General features: G+C 53.8%; 10 protein-coding genes across 10 annotated transcripts; 6 read left to right on the forward strand and 4 right to left on the reverse strand.

The window, feature by feature from the left end:
• Nucleotides 1–1,547: 1,547 nt before the first annotated feature.
• Nucleotides 1,548–2,915, reverse strand: LTS14_010012 (uncharacterized protein; the record flags this gene model as incomplete). The annotated part of the gene is made up of 2 exons (XM_064842690.1): nt 1,548–2,404; nt 2,456–2,915. 2 exons carry the CDS (start codon nt 2,913–2,915, stop codon nt 1,548–1,550), a joined length of 1,317 nt encoding a protein of 438 aa, XP_064689687.1.
• A 219-nt stretch (nt 2,916–3,134) lies between these two features.
• NUT2 (RNA polymerase II mediator complex subunit) lies at nt 3,135–3,640 on the forward strand (the record flags this gene model as incomplete). The annotated part of the gene is made up of 3 exons (XM_064842691.1): nt 3,135–3,165; nt 3,215–3,311; nt 3,364–3,640. The coding sequence occupies 3 exons, from the start codon at nt 3,135–3,137 to the stop codon at nt 3,638–3,640; spliced, it is 405 nt and encodes a 134-aa protein (XP_064689688.1).
• Nucleotides 3,641–3,777: 137 nt separating this feature from the next.
• Nucleotides 3,778–5,266, reverse strand: LTS14_010014 (uncharacterized protein; the record flags this gene model as incomplete). Its single annotated transcript, XM_064842692.1, has 3 exons — nt 3,778–4,179; nt 4,235–5,171; nt 5,223–5,266. The coding sequence occupies 3 exons, from the start codon at nt 5,264–5,266 to the stop codon at nt 3,778–3,780; spliced, it is 1,383 nt and encodes a 460-aa protein (XP_064689689.1).
• Nucleotides 5,267–5,737: 471 nt separating this feature from the next.
• BNA3 (arylformamidase) lies at nt 5,738–7,068 on the reverse strand (the record flags this gene model as incomplete). The annotated part of the gene is made up of 2 exons (XM_064842693.1): nt 5,738–6,796; nt 6,856–7,068. 2 exons carry the CDS (start codon nt 7,066–7,068, stop codon nt 5,738–5,740), a joined length of 1,272 nt encoding a protein of 423 aa, XP_064689690.1.
• A 430-nt stretch (nt 7,069–7,498) lies between these two features.
• Nucleotides 7,499–8,419, forward strand: BIM1 (microtubule integrity protein mal3; the record flags this gene model as incomplete). The annotated part of the gene is made up of 4 exons (XM_064842694.1): nt 7,499–7,512; nt 7,568–7,639; nt 7,696–8,303; nt 8,361–8,419. 4 exons carry the CDS (start codon nt 7,499–7,501, stop codon nt 8,417–8,419), a joined length of 753 nt encoding a protein of 250 aa, XP_064689691.1.
• Nucleotides 8,420–8,643: 224 nt separating this feature from the next.
• Nucleotides 8,644–9,067, forward strand: LTS14_010017 (uncharacterized protein; the record flags this gene model as incomplete). The annotated part of the gene is made up of 2 exons (XM_064842695.1): nt 8,644–8,670; nt 8,915–9,067. The coding sequence occupies 2 exons, from the start codon at nt 8,644–8,646 to the stop codon at nt 9,065–9,067; spliced, it is 180 nt and encodes a 59-aa protein (XP_064689692.1).
• A 271-nt stretch (nt 9,068–9,338) lies between these two features.
• On the forward strand, nt 9,339–11,123 carry LTS14_010018 (uncharacterized protein; the record flags this gene model as incomplete). The annotated part of the gene is made up of 2 exons (XM_064842696.1): nt 9,339–10,153; nt 10,214–11,123. The coding sequence occupies 2 exons, from the start codon at nt 9,339–9,341 to the stop codon at nt 11,121–11,123; spliced, it is 1,725 nt and encodes a 574-aa protein (XP_064689693.1).
• A 1,271-nt stretch (nt 11,124–12,394) lies between these two features.
• Nucleotides 12,395–13,942, forward strand: LTS14_010019 (uncharacterized protein; the record flags this gene model as incomplete). Its single annotated transcript, XM_064842697.1, has 1 exon — nt 12,395–13,942. One exon carries the CDS (start codon nt 12,395–12,397, stop codon nt 13,940–13,942), a length of 1,548 nt encoding a protein of 515 aa, XP_064689694.1.
• Nucleotides 13,943–14,718: 776 nt separating this feature from the next.
• LTS14_010020 (uncharacterized protein) lies at nt 14,719–15,660 on the forward strand (the record flags this gene model as incomplete). The annotated part of the gene is made up of 1 exon (XM_064842698.1): nt 14,719–15,660. One exon carries the CDS (start codon nt 14,719–14,721, stop codon nt 15,658–15,660), a length of 942 nt encoding a protein of 313 aa, XP_064689695.1.
• A 484-nt stretch (nt 15,661–16,144) lies between these two features.
• LTS14_010021 (uncharacterized protein) lies at nt 16,145–16,898 on the reverse strand (the record flags this gene model as incomplete). Its single annotated transcript, XM_064842699.1, has 2 exons — nt 16,145–16,558; nt 16,617–16,898. The coding sequence occupies 2 exons, from the start codon at nt 16,896–16,898 to the stop codon at nt 16,145–16,147; spliced, it is 696 nt and encodes a 231-aa protein (XP_064689696.1).
• Nucleotides 16,899–17,660: the final 762 nt, after the last annotated feature.

Genomic DNA, 17,660 nt, shown 5'->3' on the forward strand with positions numbered 1-17,660 from the left:
GTTTCGATCGCCTTCGCGAGTTCTTACAGCGAGCATTAGATGTATGCGCCCGAGCGCTTTTCACTTCGATCCTACTGGCAGATATTTGATTGAAATCCTGCACATAGGTTTGGGAAAGACTGGACAACTTTGGAAGGGGGGTGGGGGGGGACAGGAATCAAGATGGAACATGTCGCTCGCGCGACCTCATGACGGACTTGGGACTCGCTGGCTTTGCTTTTTCGGCCATTGTATTCAACAGCATCACGACCTCAAACTTCGCTTCTTGCTCAGGAGGCGTTACATGGTATAGTCTGGTTTCGGTGCAGCGAGGAGTACGGTAGGCGGTATGGTAGCCTGCATCAACTTCACTCGGTACTATCTGCCGCTATAGCAAGCTCTGGAAAGAGTCTGACGATTATCAGCTCCAAAGCTCCCGCTATCAAATGCTTGTTGATGTAAGCTGATCCAAACAAGTCGAGTGTCCTTTCTACGTCTTTCTGTACCAGGTCTCCATCCGTCGACGCGAAATACGATCTCCTTATAACCTCCGGTATAGCGTCGATGATGGATGTTGCACAATTGTGCTTGATGATGGCGATCTCGTCGATGCTAGGCGGCACTCGGCCAGGCGCCAACGCATTGTTTGGAAAGGCAGCGGACCTGATCGATCGAAGGAGCTGCAGCGCCATGGTGGTGTCAAGCTTCCGGTGGATCTGGTCCGATAGCAGCCTGCATGGACTGATTAGCATGAAGTTCTCTCATTTGGTCAACGTGTCGTGCGCCATCATGCGCATATGCAAATACATGCAAGACATCTGCACGAACGCACGAGCGTGGGAGTGCACTGGGATATAGCCGAGCAGGTCTACATGTCCACACGACCCGGTAGCTCCCGTATTTTGACGAATGGTAGCTCGAATGTGGTCATCTAGACTCTGACTGGCAGTTCCCATGTGTTGGTCTCGTATACCAACAATAGCATTTGTGTCCGAAATCGGCCGACCAGGCCGAGGTCCTCCATCAATAATTGCTGTCTCTGATGGACTATATCGGGAAGGGATACTGCCATTCCTTAATGGCGTGTTCGCGCTCAGGTGCAGGCACGGACAATGACATGCGTGCCGTCCTAGGTTCGCACCGCGACGGAAGCCAGTGAAGACTCCGCTGGGACCACCCCGCCTTGGTTGATGCCCAGAATTTAGGCGAATCAGCCCAAGTGGTGACGAAGTCCGTAAGCGAGATCGAGGCATTCAACCGAGTCGAAGGTCGGCAACGGTAGCTATGTCGTGGTCGTTTTGGCGACCACGCGAGGTGGATTACAGAGGTGGAGCTCCTCTGAGACAAGGGACCATGCCAAGAGATGCCATCTTAGCCCTTTGATTGGTGAAGCTCCAAGTCATATGACCGTTACTTCATGCGCGCCTCATGCAGCCAGGCGGGAGATATCCACTTGTTGGGTGAGCAGTAGTCCAAAGGCTGTGTATCGCCGTACATCATACAATGGTGTAACACACCGATCTCAACGACGCCTTCGCATTAGACGACTCGTATGAAAGTGTCACTGCTTACCTGTTGATCGTACTGTTCCAACCACAGACGGAACCGGGACCATACAGCAACCACCATCGCAATAGGCTGAGAGATCCAACAAGCCAGGGCATCCGTTTGCTCAGCGATGAGACATGGTTCATGCAGCTCCAGATTGCCATGCTGACGATGGGCCGTTGAAGACGAGCGTGCCGCTCCTCAGGGTCTGCGGACGGGTGGATGTCGGATGCGCCAGCGTGGCCCTTGTGCTTGTTTGCAGTAGTCTGTTTTGTGGGTTCTGGCTGTGAGCTCGAGCTGGCGTTCATGAGAGCTATCGCGAGGGCGCGTAACAAACTCCAGAGCATGACGCCGTTCTGCATTATGGACCAGAACGTCAATGCAGATGAGTCAAGCACGCCACGACGGCTCTCAGATGCGCCTGTTTGGACAGCGTTTGCCTCTGCACCCGCCAGTAGTCCAAATTGGTCCAGTCTGTTTGTCGGTGATTGCAAGACATTTCCAGTTGATCGTCCAGTGCTTGGCTTGAAGATGTAGATCAGCTTAGTGACTGCATCCCAAAGCAGCCATGGTTCTGATAGCTTCCCCATCACGGCATTGCGCAAAATCAGTTCCGAGAAGATCTCTGATACGAGTACGTTCAGGCACGGGTTGACAAGGTCTTCAGGCGGGAGCAGTAAGGGCAGGATTTCATTGACCAGGGTTTGAGACCACACAGCTTCGTGGTTCCGTTGCGCTACGGTCGAATCGTCGCTCGTTGGTAGTGGAAACAATGCATTGTGTGGTCGGAGAGTGTGATAGACCGCTGATATACGCATCGCCTCGTCATCGGTGCCACTGTCTTGAAGAATGACCGCTCTCCTCGCAGTCTCGATGGCTGAACGTTGTCAGATCATGAAGCCTTGATTCTACGAGCTCGACTCCATACCTCCCACATGAGCTTCCAGCAAGGCCGGTAGCTCGTCGAGCAACAGCACCTCGAGGTCAATGTATTGGAGTCTCTGTTCCAGGCCTCGCGTGCAGTGCGAAATCACACCAACGACTTCCTGCACAAAACTAGCATCTGGCGTGATCTTGTTATACCACGCCTGCACAAACTGGCTCAGGATCACTGCCAGTATGCTATACAACTGGATGTCAATTCGGCCGTCACTGGTCAATGGTGGCAGAAGCTCGCTCAATGGTCTCTCGTCAACGCCATCGCCTGCAGTATCTTTACTGTTCGTAGTGGCGCATAATACCTGCTTGACATAAGCAATGGTAGCTTCGTCCCGCTCTTCATGCTGCAGTTTTTGCGCTGCTGCTATGTCCTTTTCAGGTGTGTTGGTCAAGGCAGAGAGCCTGCTAGCCTGTCGATTGTGCCGCGCTGGCCTTATGCCTGATGCCATAGCTAATGCCCATTGCTGTTGGGCCAGTGTCAGTATACTCTGTCCTGCGCGATGGCATCAACTCTTTCGTAGCATATTTGACGTGACACAAGACAGATGCGGATCAACGGGCCGTGGCGGCTTCTGGCGGCGATCCCGGATCAACAGTTCGATCGCGCAGTGTCAACTTCTTCGTGCACACATCGTTGATCAGCAGTCGTCCTCTTAGCGGTGATAAAGATGGCCGCTGCCACACTGCAAGCTGTGGATCGTTAGTATCATGATTTTGTGAGCACATGGTAAGCTACTGACGTCCACAGAACGCCTTCGCTCCATCATAACCAACCTGTACATGCTCATTCTCCAAGCCCACGACTACCATGGCCAGGGCACGCAACATGCTATGACAGATGAAATGTAATGGTAGCGCTTGTTTACACTGACCGACCAGCAGCTGACCCACACGCAGCAAACGCCTCATCCAGAATCTCGTCGAGGTCAGCCAACAAGCACGGACGCTGAACATCCCAGTTCCGATTGGCATCATTCAGTACATCGAGCAGTCTCGCAATCCCGATGTTTACACCCGCGAGTTTGTCGAGTCAGTCATGAAGTGGAATCAGCAGTTGAAGGGCAGGAGTGAAGCTTTCGCACAGTTCCGGGACATCCTGGCGAGGGAGATGATGAGCGGTATACCTGATATCAAGGACGACGTGAGGGAGATCGCGGCGTCGACAGGTGGCTAGAGTGTTGATGGTGTGTGGGATGATTATCAATGGAATTAGCGATGGCGTTCGACGGACGATACCCTCCATGGACACGATAGGATTGTGACAGGCATTTGCATGATAATCAAGCGTTGTGCGGAAAACTTAATGCTCTGCTACATATTCATACCCCGGCGCATCATCCTGAAATCGGACGGATCGATGTCGAGAATGCTCGACACAGGCTCGATCTCCTGCAGACTCGGCTTCGAAAGGGGCAATGCAACGGCGCTCTTCCTGCCGTACGCATTGGTGGTCGTGCCTCGGCCATACATCCGAGGGGTGATTGGAATGTCTCCGTGATGATGGTTCTTGTCCGCGCGCTTGCCACCGTGCACAAGGCTCAAAGCGCCCAAGTTTGCAAGATAAGTCAGGTAGGCGTTTGCGCACATACTAAAGCTCGCGTTGATAGAAATTCTCACGGCAGAGCTGTCAGGCATACCATCCTCGACGTCCTCGTCGTTTGGCATCGTAAGCGTGCGGAGTGCTCGTAAGGAGTGGGCCCTCGATAGCGCTTCCTATGCAGTGTTAGCAACGACAGACAGAGCAAATGTCCCATGAGATGATCCTTACAGCAAATGGTCGACACTGACATTGTGTCTCCTGTTCCTCAATTTCCAGAATTGGCTCAGGCATGTCCAAGGCGAGCTGTTCTAAGTTCGCGCATTCTGCCAGAAAGCTACCAAGCTCGCCAACCTCGTAGTAGGGCTTGAATGGGAGGTCATCGTCGTCGAAGTCATCGGGGAGAACCCAGCAACAGCCGAGATAGAGGAGTCGAAGTGTAGAGCTGTGCGCGGCTAGTGCCTCCAGGCTCGGACGAAGGTTCTCATCCGAAGGGCCATGGATGACCAGGGTATGTAGACCACCGAAACTACCGAGGAAATCGTCAATGGCATCGTCGATGTGTTCAGCAACACCAGGAGGCTCCGTCGGCTGGGTCAGAATGAGTTCGGTAAGATTCATGCGCGCAGGCAAGCCCGTCCGCTTCACCAGCCTCAGTAGAGAGATCATCCCTTCACACTTGAGCAGGCTTGATGAGTCGAGCCGTGCGAAGTCGACCTCACGCACTAGCCTATTCGCTGCTTCGTCCGAGCAGAGATCATAGATCTGGAGCGAGCGTAAGATGCGTTTCTTACCCAGTCTGTCGATGTCGCAAGGCTTGTCGACCTCACGGTGGAAGACCGTGTTGATGATTGCCTTGCTGGCTTGTGCGTGACCCCATGGTGGGACAGTGGTAACCAAGAATTGTGTAGCTTTACAATACTGCTTCAGATCGGCTCGGATCTCGAGATGCTGCAGCTTCACAGCACTGTTCAGAATGGCGTTGGCTGTCTTTGCGGTCTCTGGGCTGTAGACTTCCATGTGTAGCTGGGTAATGTTGACGAGCTTATCGACCATCCCGAGCGTGCGCTTCAAATCTCCATTATCTGTTCGAAAGGTACGGAGGTACCGTTGTCGTGCGTATAGCGTCTCTATGGCTTGGCGATCTATAGCATAGGAGGCGTCGCAGCTATGTATGTCAGCACCACGAAGCAGCTCGGGATTATATTTCAGCACTTACGAAAATGTAAGGAGCCTATTGCGTGGGAGCATGTCCGCAAACATGGTAAGGACAAAGTCCAAGTCTGGTCTCCTTAGATGATGGTTGCCGCACGATGGGACTATCTCAAGATGGCGTACGTGCTGCAACCCAGCATTATCTGGTGTAAGGGCTGCCAGGAGGAGCGTTTGTTGACACCCCTCGTCGACCGAGATAGTGCGGTATAGTCGTGGTATGGTCGCAACATACATGTCCTTGTAGCTGGCGTACAAGTTGTTGAGGTCTTTCTTTCCAGATATCCAGCTTGTGATGTGCCATCTCACATCGGCTGGCAATGGTGATAAGAGTGCTCATCGCGACGGAGATGTAAGTCTTGTCGTGCAATGGAAGCAACATGAGCGAAAAGAATTCATAGCAGGGTGGCGTGCTTCAATGTCGCGTTTGCCCGGTGCACGGACTCTAGCGCGTCCATTGTTCGAAACAGGAAGGAGCAGCATGCAAATTCACATGTTTGGCATACATTCATGTTACTGAATCTACTGTATGTAATTCTTCAGACCTCGCAGTCTCTCCTTAGCCCTGTCCAGCACTTCATCGTCCTTGCACACAGCGAACCTCAACCAGTCCTCGACAATATGCGCGTTCTTGTCCGTGAAGAATTCTGTCGGCGGAATGGCAGCCACGCCCAACTCCTTAATGCAGAACCAGCAGAGCTTGAAGTCACGTGGCCGACTGGCGACGTGTGGCGGGAAATCATAGTCTTCGGGCAGCTTCACCTTCGCGAGATTCACGAGGACAAAGTACCCACCTTCTGGATCGGAGTAGGGCAAGTCGAGCTCGCGGAAGACTTCGGTGAAGCGGTCGACCTTGGCTTTCATTTCCTTCTTAGATTCGTCCCAGAAACCATGCGCATCTGCTTGCTCGAAGGCGACAGCGGTAGCTTCCTGTAAAGGCGAGACAGAGCTGTAGCAGATCCTGGTATGTGCTGCACTGACATACTTGATCAAATGCTCGGGTCCGATCAACCAGCCCACTCGCCAGCCAGTAGCATAGAAGTTTTTGCCTCCACTTCCGACCGTGAGCGTGAGCTTTGCCACTTCCGGTGAAAGAGTCGCCATGCGTGTGAATGGGACGTAGTATAGGCGGTCATAAACCTCATCAGACAGGATGATGATGTTGTGCTTCACGCACAGATCCCCTATAGCTTGTAGCTCGTCCTTCGAGAAGACCTTGCCAATTGGGTTATGCGGGCTGTTCAGCACAATCATGCGGGTGCGGTCCGTAATCGCGCTCTCTAATGCCTTAAGGTCCAGGGACCACTCTCCAGCTGAGGTAGTTTTGGTGGCGCCGTCCTTGGGAGGATGTAATGGCACATAGACGACCTTGCCACCGGGCATCTCGATGTTGGAAATGTACTGGTCGAAGAACGGCTCGAACACGATGACTTCATCTCCTTGCTCCAGGAAGCCCATGAATGCTGACAGCATTCCCTCGTTGGCTCCGGTGGTGATCGTGACTTCCTTCTCGGGATCAATAGTTCGACCAAAGAATGGCGAGTACGCATCAGCAATAGCTTTCTTCAGCCTTGGGCGGCCCTACTAAGCGCCATTAGTGCCTGGTTGCATAACAAACTATAGAGGCCTCTTCAAAGTACCTTCGTCGGTGAGTACTGATTGCATTCGACCTTGCTCAGAGCATCTCTAGCAGCATCTAGCACGAATTCAGGAGGGTTATAGCCGAAGAAACCTTGACCCATGTTGACGATGGGCTGCACGGGTGAAGCCTGTGCAGCCTCGTTGACGATGCTCCAGACATCCTGTCGCTGTCCAGCAACTCGAGCAGCTGGCTTGAATGGATCCTGTATCATCGTGCTGGCTGAGAAGGCTCGTACGAAATGGCTGATCGAAGAAGTCTTGCCGCAAGCTGCCGTTGGGTGTCGGCGGGGAGTGGCGATGAAGAAACCGCGCCGTGCTATTGGACTCGATATCGCTCTTCCGAATGGTTGCATTGTCAGCCTAGCATTGATTTGAAGGACTGGCAAGTGCCTTCCCCATATATCTCAGCACGTCATCGTACCTTCCGATGCCGGATTAACCTCACGTGCAAGCACTTTTGGCGCGTTGCGGGCCTTGCCGTCTTAATTAAGTGCCCCTCGTTCAAACAACCAAACATTGACCCAAACAAGCGCCGAACCGTCCCTAGACATTTATCTGGCTACTGCCTTGCATAACAAAGCGATAATCCACGTCAGACCTCACTCATCACGACCGCTGGCTACGAACTGATCAATCGCAAAGATGGGCGAGTCAAGGTATGCATATTCGTTGTAGGTGAATGCTTGACACTTCTCTGATGTTCTCGTTTAGGCAGGAGCTGCTCGCGTGGCTCAATGGCCTGTTGCAGCTCAATATCACGAAAGTTGAGCAGTGCGGTACTGGGTATGTCCTGGGTACAGGCTCGCCATACTGGATATTTGCGCTGACATTGCTTGTAGTGCCGCGTTCTGCCAAATATACGACTCCGTCTTCCTCGACCTTCCTATGTCACGAGTGCGGTTCAACGCGACCAGCGAATATCAGTACCTCGAAAACTTCAAGATACTGTCGAATACCTTCCGCAAGCACCACGTTGATCGTACACCTCCCGTTGAGCAGCTGGTGAAATGCAAGATGCAAGACAACCTCGAATTCCTGCAGTGGAGCAAGCGATACTGGGACCAATATTATCCTGGTGGCGATTACGATGCGGTAGCAAGACGGAAAGGTGCTGGACCAGGTGCTGCGCCCGCGATGCCACCTCCCGCAAGAGCAGCTCCAACAAACACAGGTGCGAGGCGACCAGTGGGTGGCGCGGCGGCCGCACCGAGGACGACTAGTAGGCAGACGGGAAGTGGCGGCCCAGCAAGCGCAGCACTGCAGCAGAAGAACACGGAACTTGTGGAGACGGTGCAGGGTCTAGAACGGGAGCGGGACTTCTACTTTAGCAAGTTACGGGACATTGAGCTGTTGATACAGCAAGCGATGGAGGCAGATCCTGTGCTGGAGGAGGATGAGGGCAGCCTGTTGAAGCAGATACAGACGATCCTCTATTCGACAGAAGAGGGTGCGTAGATGACGACACTTTGCGCCGCCACTATTCTGCTTGCTGATTTGATTGCAGGGTTTGAGATACCAGCAGAGGCCGAAGGTGAGGTAGCGGGCGAAGAGGAGACGTTTTGAAAAGATACCACATGTTGATGCGGCGATTGAGCATGGCATTGCGACCGAAGTGCAGAAGTCACTATCTTCTGTTAAGAAGCTAGCAAATAGAGTGAAGTGCTTGTTGCGAGACTCCGGGGTCCCAGCAGAAATGCTCTCGGATTCGAAGGATCGATCTGAACTCCATGTCTATTTTATCCAGGACCGCCGACGGCTGCCAAGGCGACATACTAGGCACAGTAAGCATGCGCGAATGGCTAGACAATCGACCTGTACGTCGCATCATACACAACTCTCATTGCTTCAAGTACGCGCCACGGCTTCCACTTCTATTCTATGTTCTCCCTCCCTGAACTAGGGGTGAGACCGACTTTCCTCTCGCCAGCACTAGCTCAATTCTGCATCATCGATAGGTATTGATGACTCCTGACTGATCGAGTGTGCGCTAAAGCTTTTCTGACTTGAATCCAAGCACTGACATCGCTCGTCACGCTTAAATCTCCCTCTCTTTTGTAGGTGACGTTCTTACCGACAGCTTTGAACTCGCCCAAAGTCAAAAAAGAAGCTTACACTCTGCAGGAACTCCTTATCAGTCCAGGAATGCTTAAGAAGCGCCGCGGAATGCGACATCTCGAAGACAACACGATGACCAGAAATGCTCGCGAATGAGAAGACGAAGACGACCTCTGGACAACCGTATAAGCATGCTTCCACGTTTGCGTAATCCTCGTTGCTGATTTCCCGACAAGCACATTTGTTGGGCTTCACCACGCGCATGCTGCCAGGCCCGCTGTAACGTGGCCTTGAACACGTGCTGGCCTCCCGCCTTGCTCGTGTCAATAGCATCGCGGTATGGATAAATATCAGGCCACTCTCCTACGTGATCTCGAGAAAAAGTGCATCAACCGTCTCTCCACTAAAAAGCTACAATCAACTAATCATGGAGCTATCGCACCAGCGCCCAGACCGTCCACACCGCCCTCCCGGCCTCACACTCTGGCCTTCAAGCTCCTACTCATCCTTCACCCCCTCGCACACCTCAAGCAACCCCTACATCAGCACTGCACCCACCGCCTACAACCCCACTTCATCTCCACCTCCACCACGGACCGACTCGCGTACCTCCTCCTCCTCCTCCTCCCTCGACAAACCTCCTTCCATCGACATCCCCCGCCATGTCTCCGCCGCCCTCTATGCCAAAGGCCTCAACGTCAGCGACATTGGCCTCGTCACTTTCCGCACCGACAGCCGGTCTCATCCTCGGAATTGGCCATTGCTGAGGAAGATTTTCGATACGAGTCTAATTTGCTTTCTTGAATTCTTCATGACGCTGGTCAGTATCGCCGGGTCTGTGGCAGCGGATATTACTGGCAAGTCCCTAGGCTTCAGCTTCGTAGGATCGATCTGCTCGTGGGTGACGTTATATATGCTTGCGCAGGCTGTCGGTGCGTTGGTATTCCCGCCCATCGTGGAACGCTTCGGTTGCAGGCTCATTTATACGACGTCAACATTCGTCTTTTGCTTGGCGTGTCTCTTGATCGCGGTCTGGCCGACGAAAGAGAGCGTGATTGTCGGGCGGATCGTCTCGGGCCTGGTATCTGCTATGCCGGCTGTTGTGGCGACTGGGAGTCTGGAGAATATGTGGGATACGAGAGGCAGGATTTGGATCATTCATCTTTGGATCAGTGGGGCGGTGTTGGGGATGGCGGGTGGGCCTGCTGTGGCGACTTATATCTCGCAGTCTGCTTTTGGATGGTACGAACCCTGAGCACACTGCTTATCACGACGAGGTCAAAACATTGACCAGTCTTCCAGGCCATTCGTCTACGGCATCGCCGGCATCACCGCCTTTGTCCTAACTCTCCTCTGCATCCTCATGCAAGAATCCCGACCCACGCAAGTTCTGCAACAACAAGTCCGTAAGATTTCCAAGCGTGTGCAATTCGACCAGCTCTCAGCAGACACCGGCACTCTCCCGTCATTCAGAGAGTTCGTCCGCTCTTCCCTCTGGCGGCCAATGCAATTCTACTTCACGGAACCGATCGTGTTCGTCGTCTCGTTCATGGGTGCGTTCGTCTACGGCCTGATATACCTCTTCTCGGCGTGTCTCACGAGAGTCTACGTCGACGGCTTTGGGATGGAGCGAGGATCTGCTTCGCTTGTGATGCTGGCGCTGGCAGTTAGTATTCCTTTTACTTTCCTGCCGAGAATTTATGACATCCGGCTTATCCACAGGATCGAGCGGAGTGGCAAGAGTGTCAAGCCGGAGGACAAATTGTTCGGGTTTTACCTTGCGGCTCCAGTTTTGGCAGCTGGGCTCTGGTGGTTCGCATTTAGCGTTCCACATGGTTCTTCATGTACAGCGGTGGCGTTGTGGTCGTCGATGGGAGCCTTGATACTGGTTGGCTATGGTGTCATCGAATTCGACACTACACTCAGCGGATATCTCGTCGATGCCTACGGGAGCTACGCCGCTTCTGCGAACGCGCCCATGTCCTTCCTCCGAGCCGTACTGTCAGGAGTCTTCCCTCTGTTCGCTAACCAGATGTTTGAAGGTATGGGTAATAGGGATGCACTGATCTTGCTGGCTAGCCTCGCGACTTCATTCTGTGTTGTTGCGGCCGTTTTCAGGGTGTATGGACGAGGACTTCGCCAAAGGAGCCGCTTTGCGGAGGAGCAGCAGGGTCAAGAGATTCTCGTTGAAGACAAGTGGGATGAGCCGTGATTCACGATGTAGGTATACGAGTACTTTGGAGCGTACAGATCTCACTGTTACTGAAGCGTGTTACTGCCTCAAAATCCTGCACGAACTGCCAACTGCACCTACTCCTCTACGGGCAATCAGATCCGCCATTAGGCTAGGCTCACAGAGATCTAACACAATTAATCCATCTTGAATATCAGCCCAAGAGTCTGCCTCGAAGACATTGCTTCTTACTATCGGGCGAGCTCGTGCTCGAACGCAGCTCACACGTGGCACACGTCACTTTACATGTAGTTTACAGTAGCTCCGTTGCCCCGTGCATCGCTCTATTTACTTTCTACGCGCACGAGCTCCAGAACGCGCGCCACCAGCTTTTCTCCATCATCACTTCATCAGTAGTCGGGTACAGAATTGACGTGGCAAGCGGTGAACAGTCGCCGCTATAGAACGGACTGTGCAAGCTGCATAGAAGCTGCAGTAGATTGCATGACAGGTTGGTGAGTGCCGAATGGGATGGGGAGGGCGAACGGGCGGTCTTTGCATAGCGCCACGAGTCAGCGAATGGAGAGGAATTGATGCCGGGGCGAGTCCCTATTCGTCTGCTTGTGGGAGTGGGAGCTGGTAACACGCTGGCGGGAGGGGCTCGTGTGATCAGTGATGTTCGTATTGTTGCTGTGGCCTTGGTCAAGATATTCCAAGTCCAAGTCCTCAGAAAGGATCTCGTCCACACCTTGCAGCCCTTTGTTAAGACGAGCTAGAGGTTCGTAGAAGAGTGACAGTGTCGAAGTGCCGGCGTATGTCCATCCAGCCGGCATAGGCCTGTCGCAGCAACGGGTGCTCGCAGCGGACGGGCCGGGGAGCAACGAGCTGTGGGTTTGACTTTCTTGGGTCGCAGGCAGACTAAACAATTCCAAGACGCAGAGGACAACGAGATCCAACTGCCATAAACAACCTTTCGCAACGACCATTTCATACTCAGACACCATCTCAAACAACACGAGCATATTCCGTAACTGTACCAAGTCCATTATCGCAATTCCCGAATTGGATCCCAGTCTCCAGCCATCCAAACCAAACACGGAAACGAGGTCCAGGCAACCACCCCTACAACACCACTACACAATACCACAGCAGCGCCTATGGGCCGGTTACGTCGGCGAAGATTAAGTGCTAGCATCAATACGTCTCACAATCCTCGACGATAGCCGAGTCATACACGTGCGACATTGCGACCGTTGTACCCGTGAGACAACCACAACACAACAGCTGCCAAGCCAGAGACACAAAACGAGATGGCCGACCCGCCCCCGCCACCGCCTCCACCGCATGGACAGGACGCGCGACCGCCGGGTGGGAATGCGAGTGGGAGTGGGAGCGGATTGCCGGATGGCAACTACGACATCTTCATCATCCCGCCGCATTCGGCTGGTTCGGGGTTTCTTTACCTGCCGTCCATGCAACCGCATCGGAATAGTTTCCTGCTTGGTGTTGCGTGTGCGCTATTGGCTGTCGGGGTGTGGACGCTGGTGATGCCGGTGCTGAAGCAGTGGCTTAGTACTGTTGTTGCGAGTGGTGGGATGGGTGTGTTGTTGTTGGTTGCTGGGGTGGGGATCGCGGGATGGGCTTGGGGAAAGACACAAGGGGAGGCTGGGAGTGGGGAGGGTGAGGGTGGTAGTGGTAAGGGCAGTACGAGTGGAACGGGCAAGGCAAGGTATGAGCAGCGGCAGCATGAGTCGCATGCGCATGGGTATGCGCCGCAGCCGGACGCTCAAAGTACAGCTCCTCCGCCTCCACCTCGCCCGCCAGAAGAGTCGACTCCCCCGAAACCGGCGCCGACTCCGAAATCAGCGGCAGCGAGTGGATGGGAGAAGGCGAGAGAGGAGACACGGAAACGGGAAGAGGAACGTAAACGTGCAGAAGAGCTGAAGAAGAAACGAGAAGAAGCGCAGAAGCTGCGTGAAGAAGCGGAGCGAGTAGCGAGAGCTAAGGCGGAGAAAGACAAGTGGGAGCAAGCTCGATCGAGAGAGAAGGAGCAACGAGAGCGAGAAGCACGAGAACGCATAGCACGGGAACGACTAGCTCGAGATAAAGAGACTAGAGAAAAGGAAAAGGAAGCAAGAGAAAAAGACACACGCGAGCGCGAAGCCCGAGAGAAAGCAGAAAGGGAAAAGACCAAAACCTCCAGCAAACCTGCAACAAGCAAGTACGAGAAACCGACCGCAACCTCCTACGTTGCCAGCGAAGCAGGAAACACCCACTCCTACCGCCCCTACGACTCACCTCCCAGCAAGAATCGCCCAACCTACAAATCCTCCGCCTCCTCCATTTCCGGCCTGAGCGAAAGCAGCTACGCCCCGACCGTGAGCACCGCCCGCACCACCCCGCCACCGTCCCAGCGAGGACCATATAGCACTCAAGACCCGGACAAAATCCACCTCAAAGCCGTCTACCTCTTCACCGACTCCTTCCCCACCAAACCCGTCGCCCAATTGATCTCCAACACGGGCGCCGTGACGGACGGCCTAATCCTGCGCATAAAAACCGAGGGATTATTCATCGATGATGATATCCGGGGTGTGCCGCAACGGGAATGGGATGTCAAGGCTTGGACGCTGAAGTTGGTTGAGGATGGGAAGGTGGGCGGGTTGCATGTCCTCAGGGCGACGGCGAGGGATGCGGAGAATAAGCGGTATACGTTTGTGTTGGAGGAGAAGGAGGCGTGGAAGGTGGCGGTCGGGTTGCAGAAGTTGAAGAAGGGGAGTCAGGTGAGGAGTTTGGGGATGAATGGGATGAAGGAGGGGGAGGTGAAGAACCTTTTGAGTTCGATGAGGTGGGTGTAGGAGTTGTAGAGGGTAGGGAATGGCAGGAAGTGGCGAGCGTGCTGGGTTGACATTTTTGTCGTTTGTTGCTGGAGCGAGAGGATTGGAATGTGTGGTTTCTGCATTTTAGCGATCGGCGTCCGGGGTGTGCACACTGGAACGCAAGAAGATCCACACACGAAAGCACACAAGTTCCTGATGGAGCGTACGTTAGCGGGCTGCTTTTAATTGAGATTCGTCGACAGGAGATCGAATTCGTTGTACACGCTGTATATATGTCAGTCAGGACCATCGAAGCTCTCCACCACAGACTCCATCGTTTTTGGATCGATCCATGCCCATTCCCGTCTCCGTTGCTAAGGCCTTGATACCGCACGAGGTCCGTGGTGCTGTTGTAGGGTGGCGTGCCGTCGGACAGATTCTCGGATTCGATGGGCCTCCTTCATCATAAAGGCTGCTGCTTCATGCGTACTCCGGCGCCTTACAATGATTCGCTCTCGTCGCCCTTGTTTCTGATGAGCTTCGAGCACGATCGCTGCCGTGTGGCTCATCACACGTTGCAACGGCTTTGGCCTTTTTGCATCATGTGGCGTCAACCATTAGATTGGCTGCACGCGTCCGAGCGCGTCCACCAACGGCTTTCTCTCTCCCCATCGTGTTCGTGCCAAGTTCCAACCTCGTCGATGTGCAGCAGGGTATATATGTATGATAAGCACAGGCGGATCTGCTGCTCTGCAACGATCATGTCTCACTTGTGTTCCGTGTACCTGGGAAAGTCGAGGGCGCCACAGTGAACAATGGTTCATATTGCCAAAGCACGTCTGGATGATGGACATTTCTCCACCGAGGAAGTGAGGCGTAGTGCCAAACTCGCCTTGACAACGAGTAGGATCATCGCCTTCCAAAAAGATCAATACGACGAGCCACCTAACATCGCCGCTGGATTCGACTCCCTCAATATCAGCTGCGAAGGACCGATCAGAGCGAATCTCATCGCCAACGAGATCACAGCGGATACTTTCCGGATAGCTATCGAGACCTGGGGTGATGCTACCTTGTACTCGGCCAGCACGACCTGGATCGAACACAAAGCGAACGCGAAACAATGCATCTTCGGCCAATACGACACCTCCATCGACAAACAAATCCCAGCCAAACCAGCTCCATCGACAAAATCGAGTCCGGTCAAGACGAAAACATCGAAGAAGACGCCAGCAAGTCTCCCCCAAAAATGCGCCAAATCCATCACCTTCCCCCAACCCTTCACGGAACCCCCCTCAGTAATCTGCTGGCTCAACCGCCTCGACCTCCCCTCCGGCCGCGAAAATGACTACAAACTCCGCGCCTTCCCCGACACCATCAGCCCTGCAGGCTTCACCGCCCACCTCAACACCTGGGACAACGGTACCATGTCCGGCGCGGCAATGTGCTGGATTGCTTTCCCTTCGTCGAAACGCCACGTCGATTCCGGAAGGTTTAGTACGAATGATGTTCGGAAGCGGACGCAGCCGCGGGAGCGGACGATGGGACGGGTGGTTTTCAGGAAGAAGTTTGAGGTGGTGCCGACGGTTCTTGCGGCTTTGAATGCGGTTGATGTGGCGGGGAATGCGGATTTGAGGGTTAGGGTCCGGGTGGAGGAGGTGAGCAAGGAAGGGTTCAGATGGTATCTGGAGACGTGGGGGGATAGTACAGTCTATTCTGCTGGAGCTAGTTGGATCGCTCTTGGGTTTCCGGAGTAGGAGTTCCTTTGAAAGGCGATGTAATGGGTGTGTTGGCGGCGGTTCGAGAGAGAGATGGTGTGATTCTGTACTTCATCAGGCACCTCACACCGGGCTGGATGGTGGCGAAGTTACTTTCGAGTTGGGTTTCTGGCGCCTGAGGCGAGACTGCACAGAGTGACCTTCCAGCGACGGTCTGGTGAAAGGTGGCCCGGCCACGAGTCGTATGGTGTGGTCGATCCCAGAGGAAGATTCTTGCGCGGATCGGTCGAGCTGTGCGCTGGTGGAATGCGATGTTAGATGAGAAGCGAGATGGAGACCACCCGGCTACAGCCAGGCATGCTGACTAGTCGCGAGGATAATTCAGTCACCGGAGAGGTGACTGTCAACATCTCCTTCCAGGAGTACGAGTACATACTTATGTAATATCTATACTTCTCCATACACCAACACGTTCAGGCATGCTCAACACGCCCACCCCCACCCACTCAACCAAGTTAACTCTCTAAGCATAATTAGCACTAGCAGTAACAACCTTATCACTTGTCATAGGCACATCCTTAACCACAACCTGCGTCCCCGTCTGGCTCGTCACGCGAATCCAAGCCGAATTAGCACCAACTCCACCAGAATTTTCAAAGAAATTGTACGTCTGCCTCGTCGTCGCCTTCCAGGTCTTACCCTGATCCGTGGAAGTCTCGAGGGTAGTGGTACGACGATGGGCATTGACGACTTGGGCCGAGAACCAGTACGGGCTGACGCCGGATTTCATGTGGATTTGCAGGTTGCCAACGACGGGGCAGGGGACGTAGTCCCAGTTTATGTCGATGATGCCTTTGGAGGCGGGGGCGAGGGAGGTGAAGGCGGTCGGGAAGAGGTCGAGGTGGTTTGTTCCGCAGCCGGGGCATTGGTCGACGATCTGGTGAGGGGTGTGTTAGTGGTACTGTTTGTGCAGATGGCGTGCGAGCATGACATACCATAGCTGTGATTGTCTTGCCACCGTATGTGACGGCGACGCAGCCGCCGCAGTTGGCGGAGTTGCTCCAGTTGCTATCTGACAAGGCGGTGCCGTACAGACCGGAGGGAAGGGTGTAGGTGCTGAAAGAGCAGGTTCCGCCTTGGACGTTGCCGCCGTAGAAGGTCGCTTGGCCGGAGAGGGTCTGGCGAGCGACGTGGCGTTGATCCAGGGACATGGGGGCAGTGACTGCTGCGAAGGCGGCTGAGGCCATGGCTAGGACCGGGAGGGTGAAGCTGAACATTTTTGCTGTGGGAGCCGTGGTTGACAGGCCTGCTGTTCGAAGGAAGGACTTTGGTCAGAGAAAGGAATCGTTCATGGGAGTGTCAGAATAGTAGATCTTGGTATGAGGGGAGCAAGGGCATCTTTTGTATGAGATCGAGAGTAGCACATCGTCAATCTCGAGTTGAGACCTAGTCGTTTCATCTAGACGAGTAGCAAGCCAAGAATCTGGTGAGGGCCCGCAGACTCATGAGAAGTGCTTTGAAGGACTGTCTAAGATCCCCAAGGCGTAGGAGAGACAAAGCTGATCCGATCTGTGTTTTATGTTGCAGCACATCGTGTGTTCATCGCAGTAGCAACTCACGAGATCATTATCGTCTGGTCGTGAGGTGGATGGCTAGCGAGGAAGTCGGGAAGGGGAGCACAGACACAAGCAAACTTGAGCCGCCTGCCATGAGCCGCTCATTAATCTCTTGGAATAATAATCTGCTGCATCGCACCCCCTAGGATACTCGAATAAGTGTTGGAATAGCTTTTGATACATTGCCCTCTACCTTGCCTGTATCGCACTATGCTAGACTCTGCCCACGACCAAGAACAACGAAGCCATCTTGTGTCAACGGATGTTTGTCGCAGAGCATACATTTTGCGAAAGGGAGACATTGAAGTTATTGCACGGTCTCTGACTGCACCCTACTAGTACGCCTTTGATAAGGCGGATCACGGTACTGCTGTCACCGGGCGAACCTGCGGCTTCGACTGGACGACCTCCTGGCTCTATGCT

This window comes from Recurvomyces mirabilis (genome assembly GCF_035927965.1).
Source record: "Recurvomyces mirabilis strain CCFEE 5264 chromosome Unknown scaffold_36, whole genome shotgun sequence".
Classification (NCBI taxonomy): domain Eukaryota; kingdom Fungi; phylum Ascomycota; class Dothideomycetes; order Mycosphaerellales; family Teratosphaeriaceae; genus Recurvomyces; species Recurvomyces mirabilis.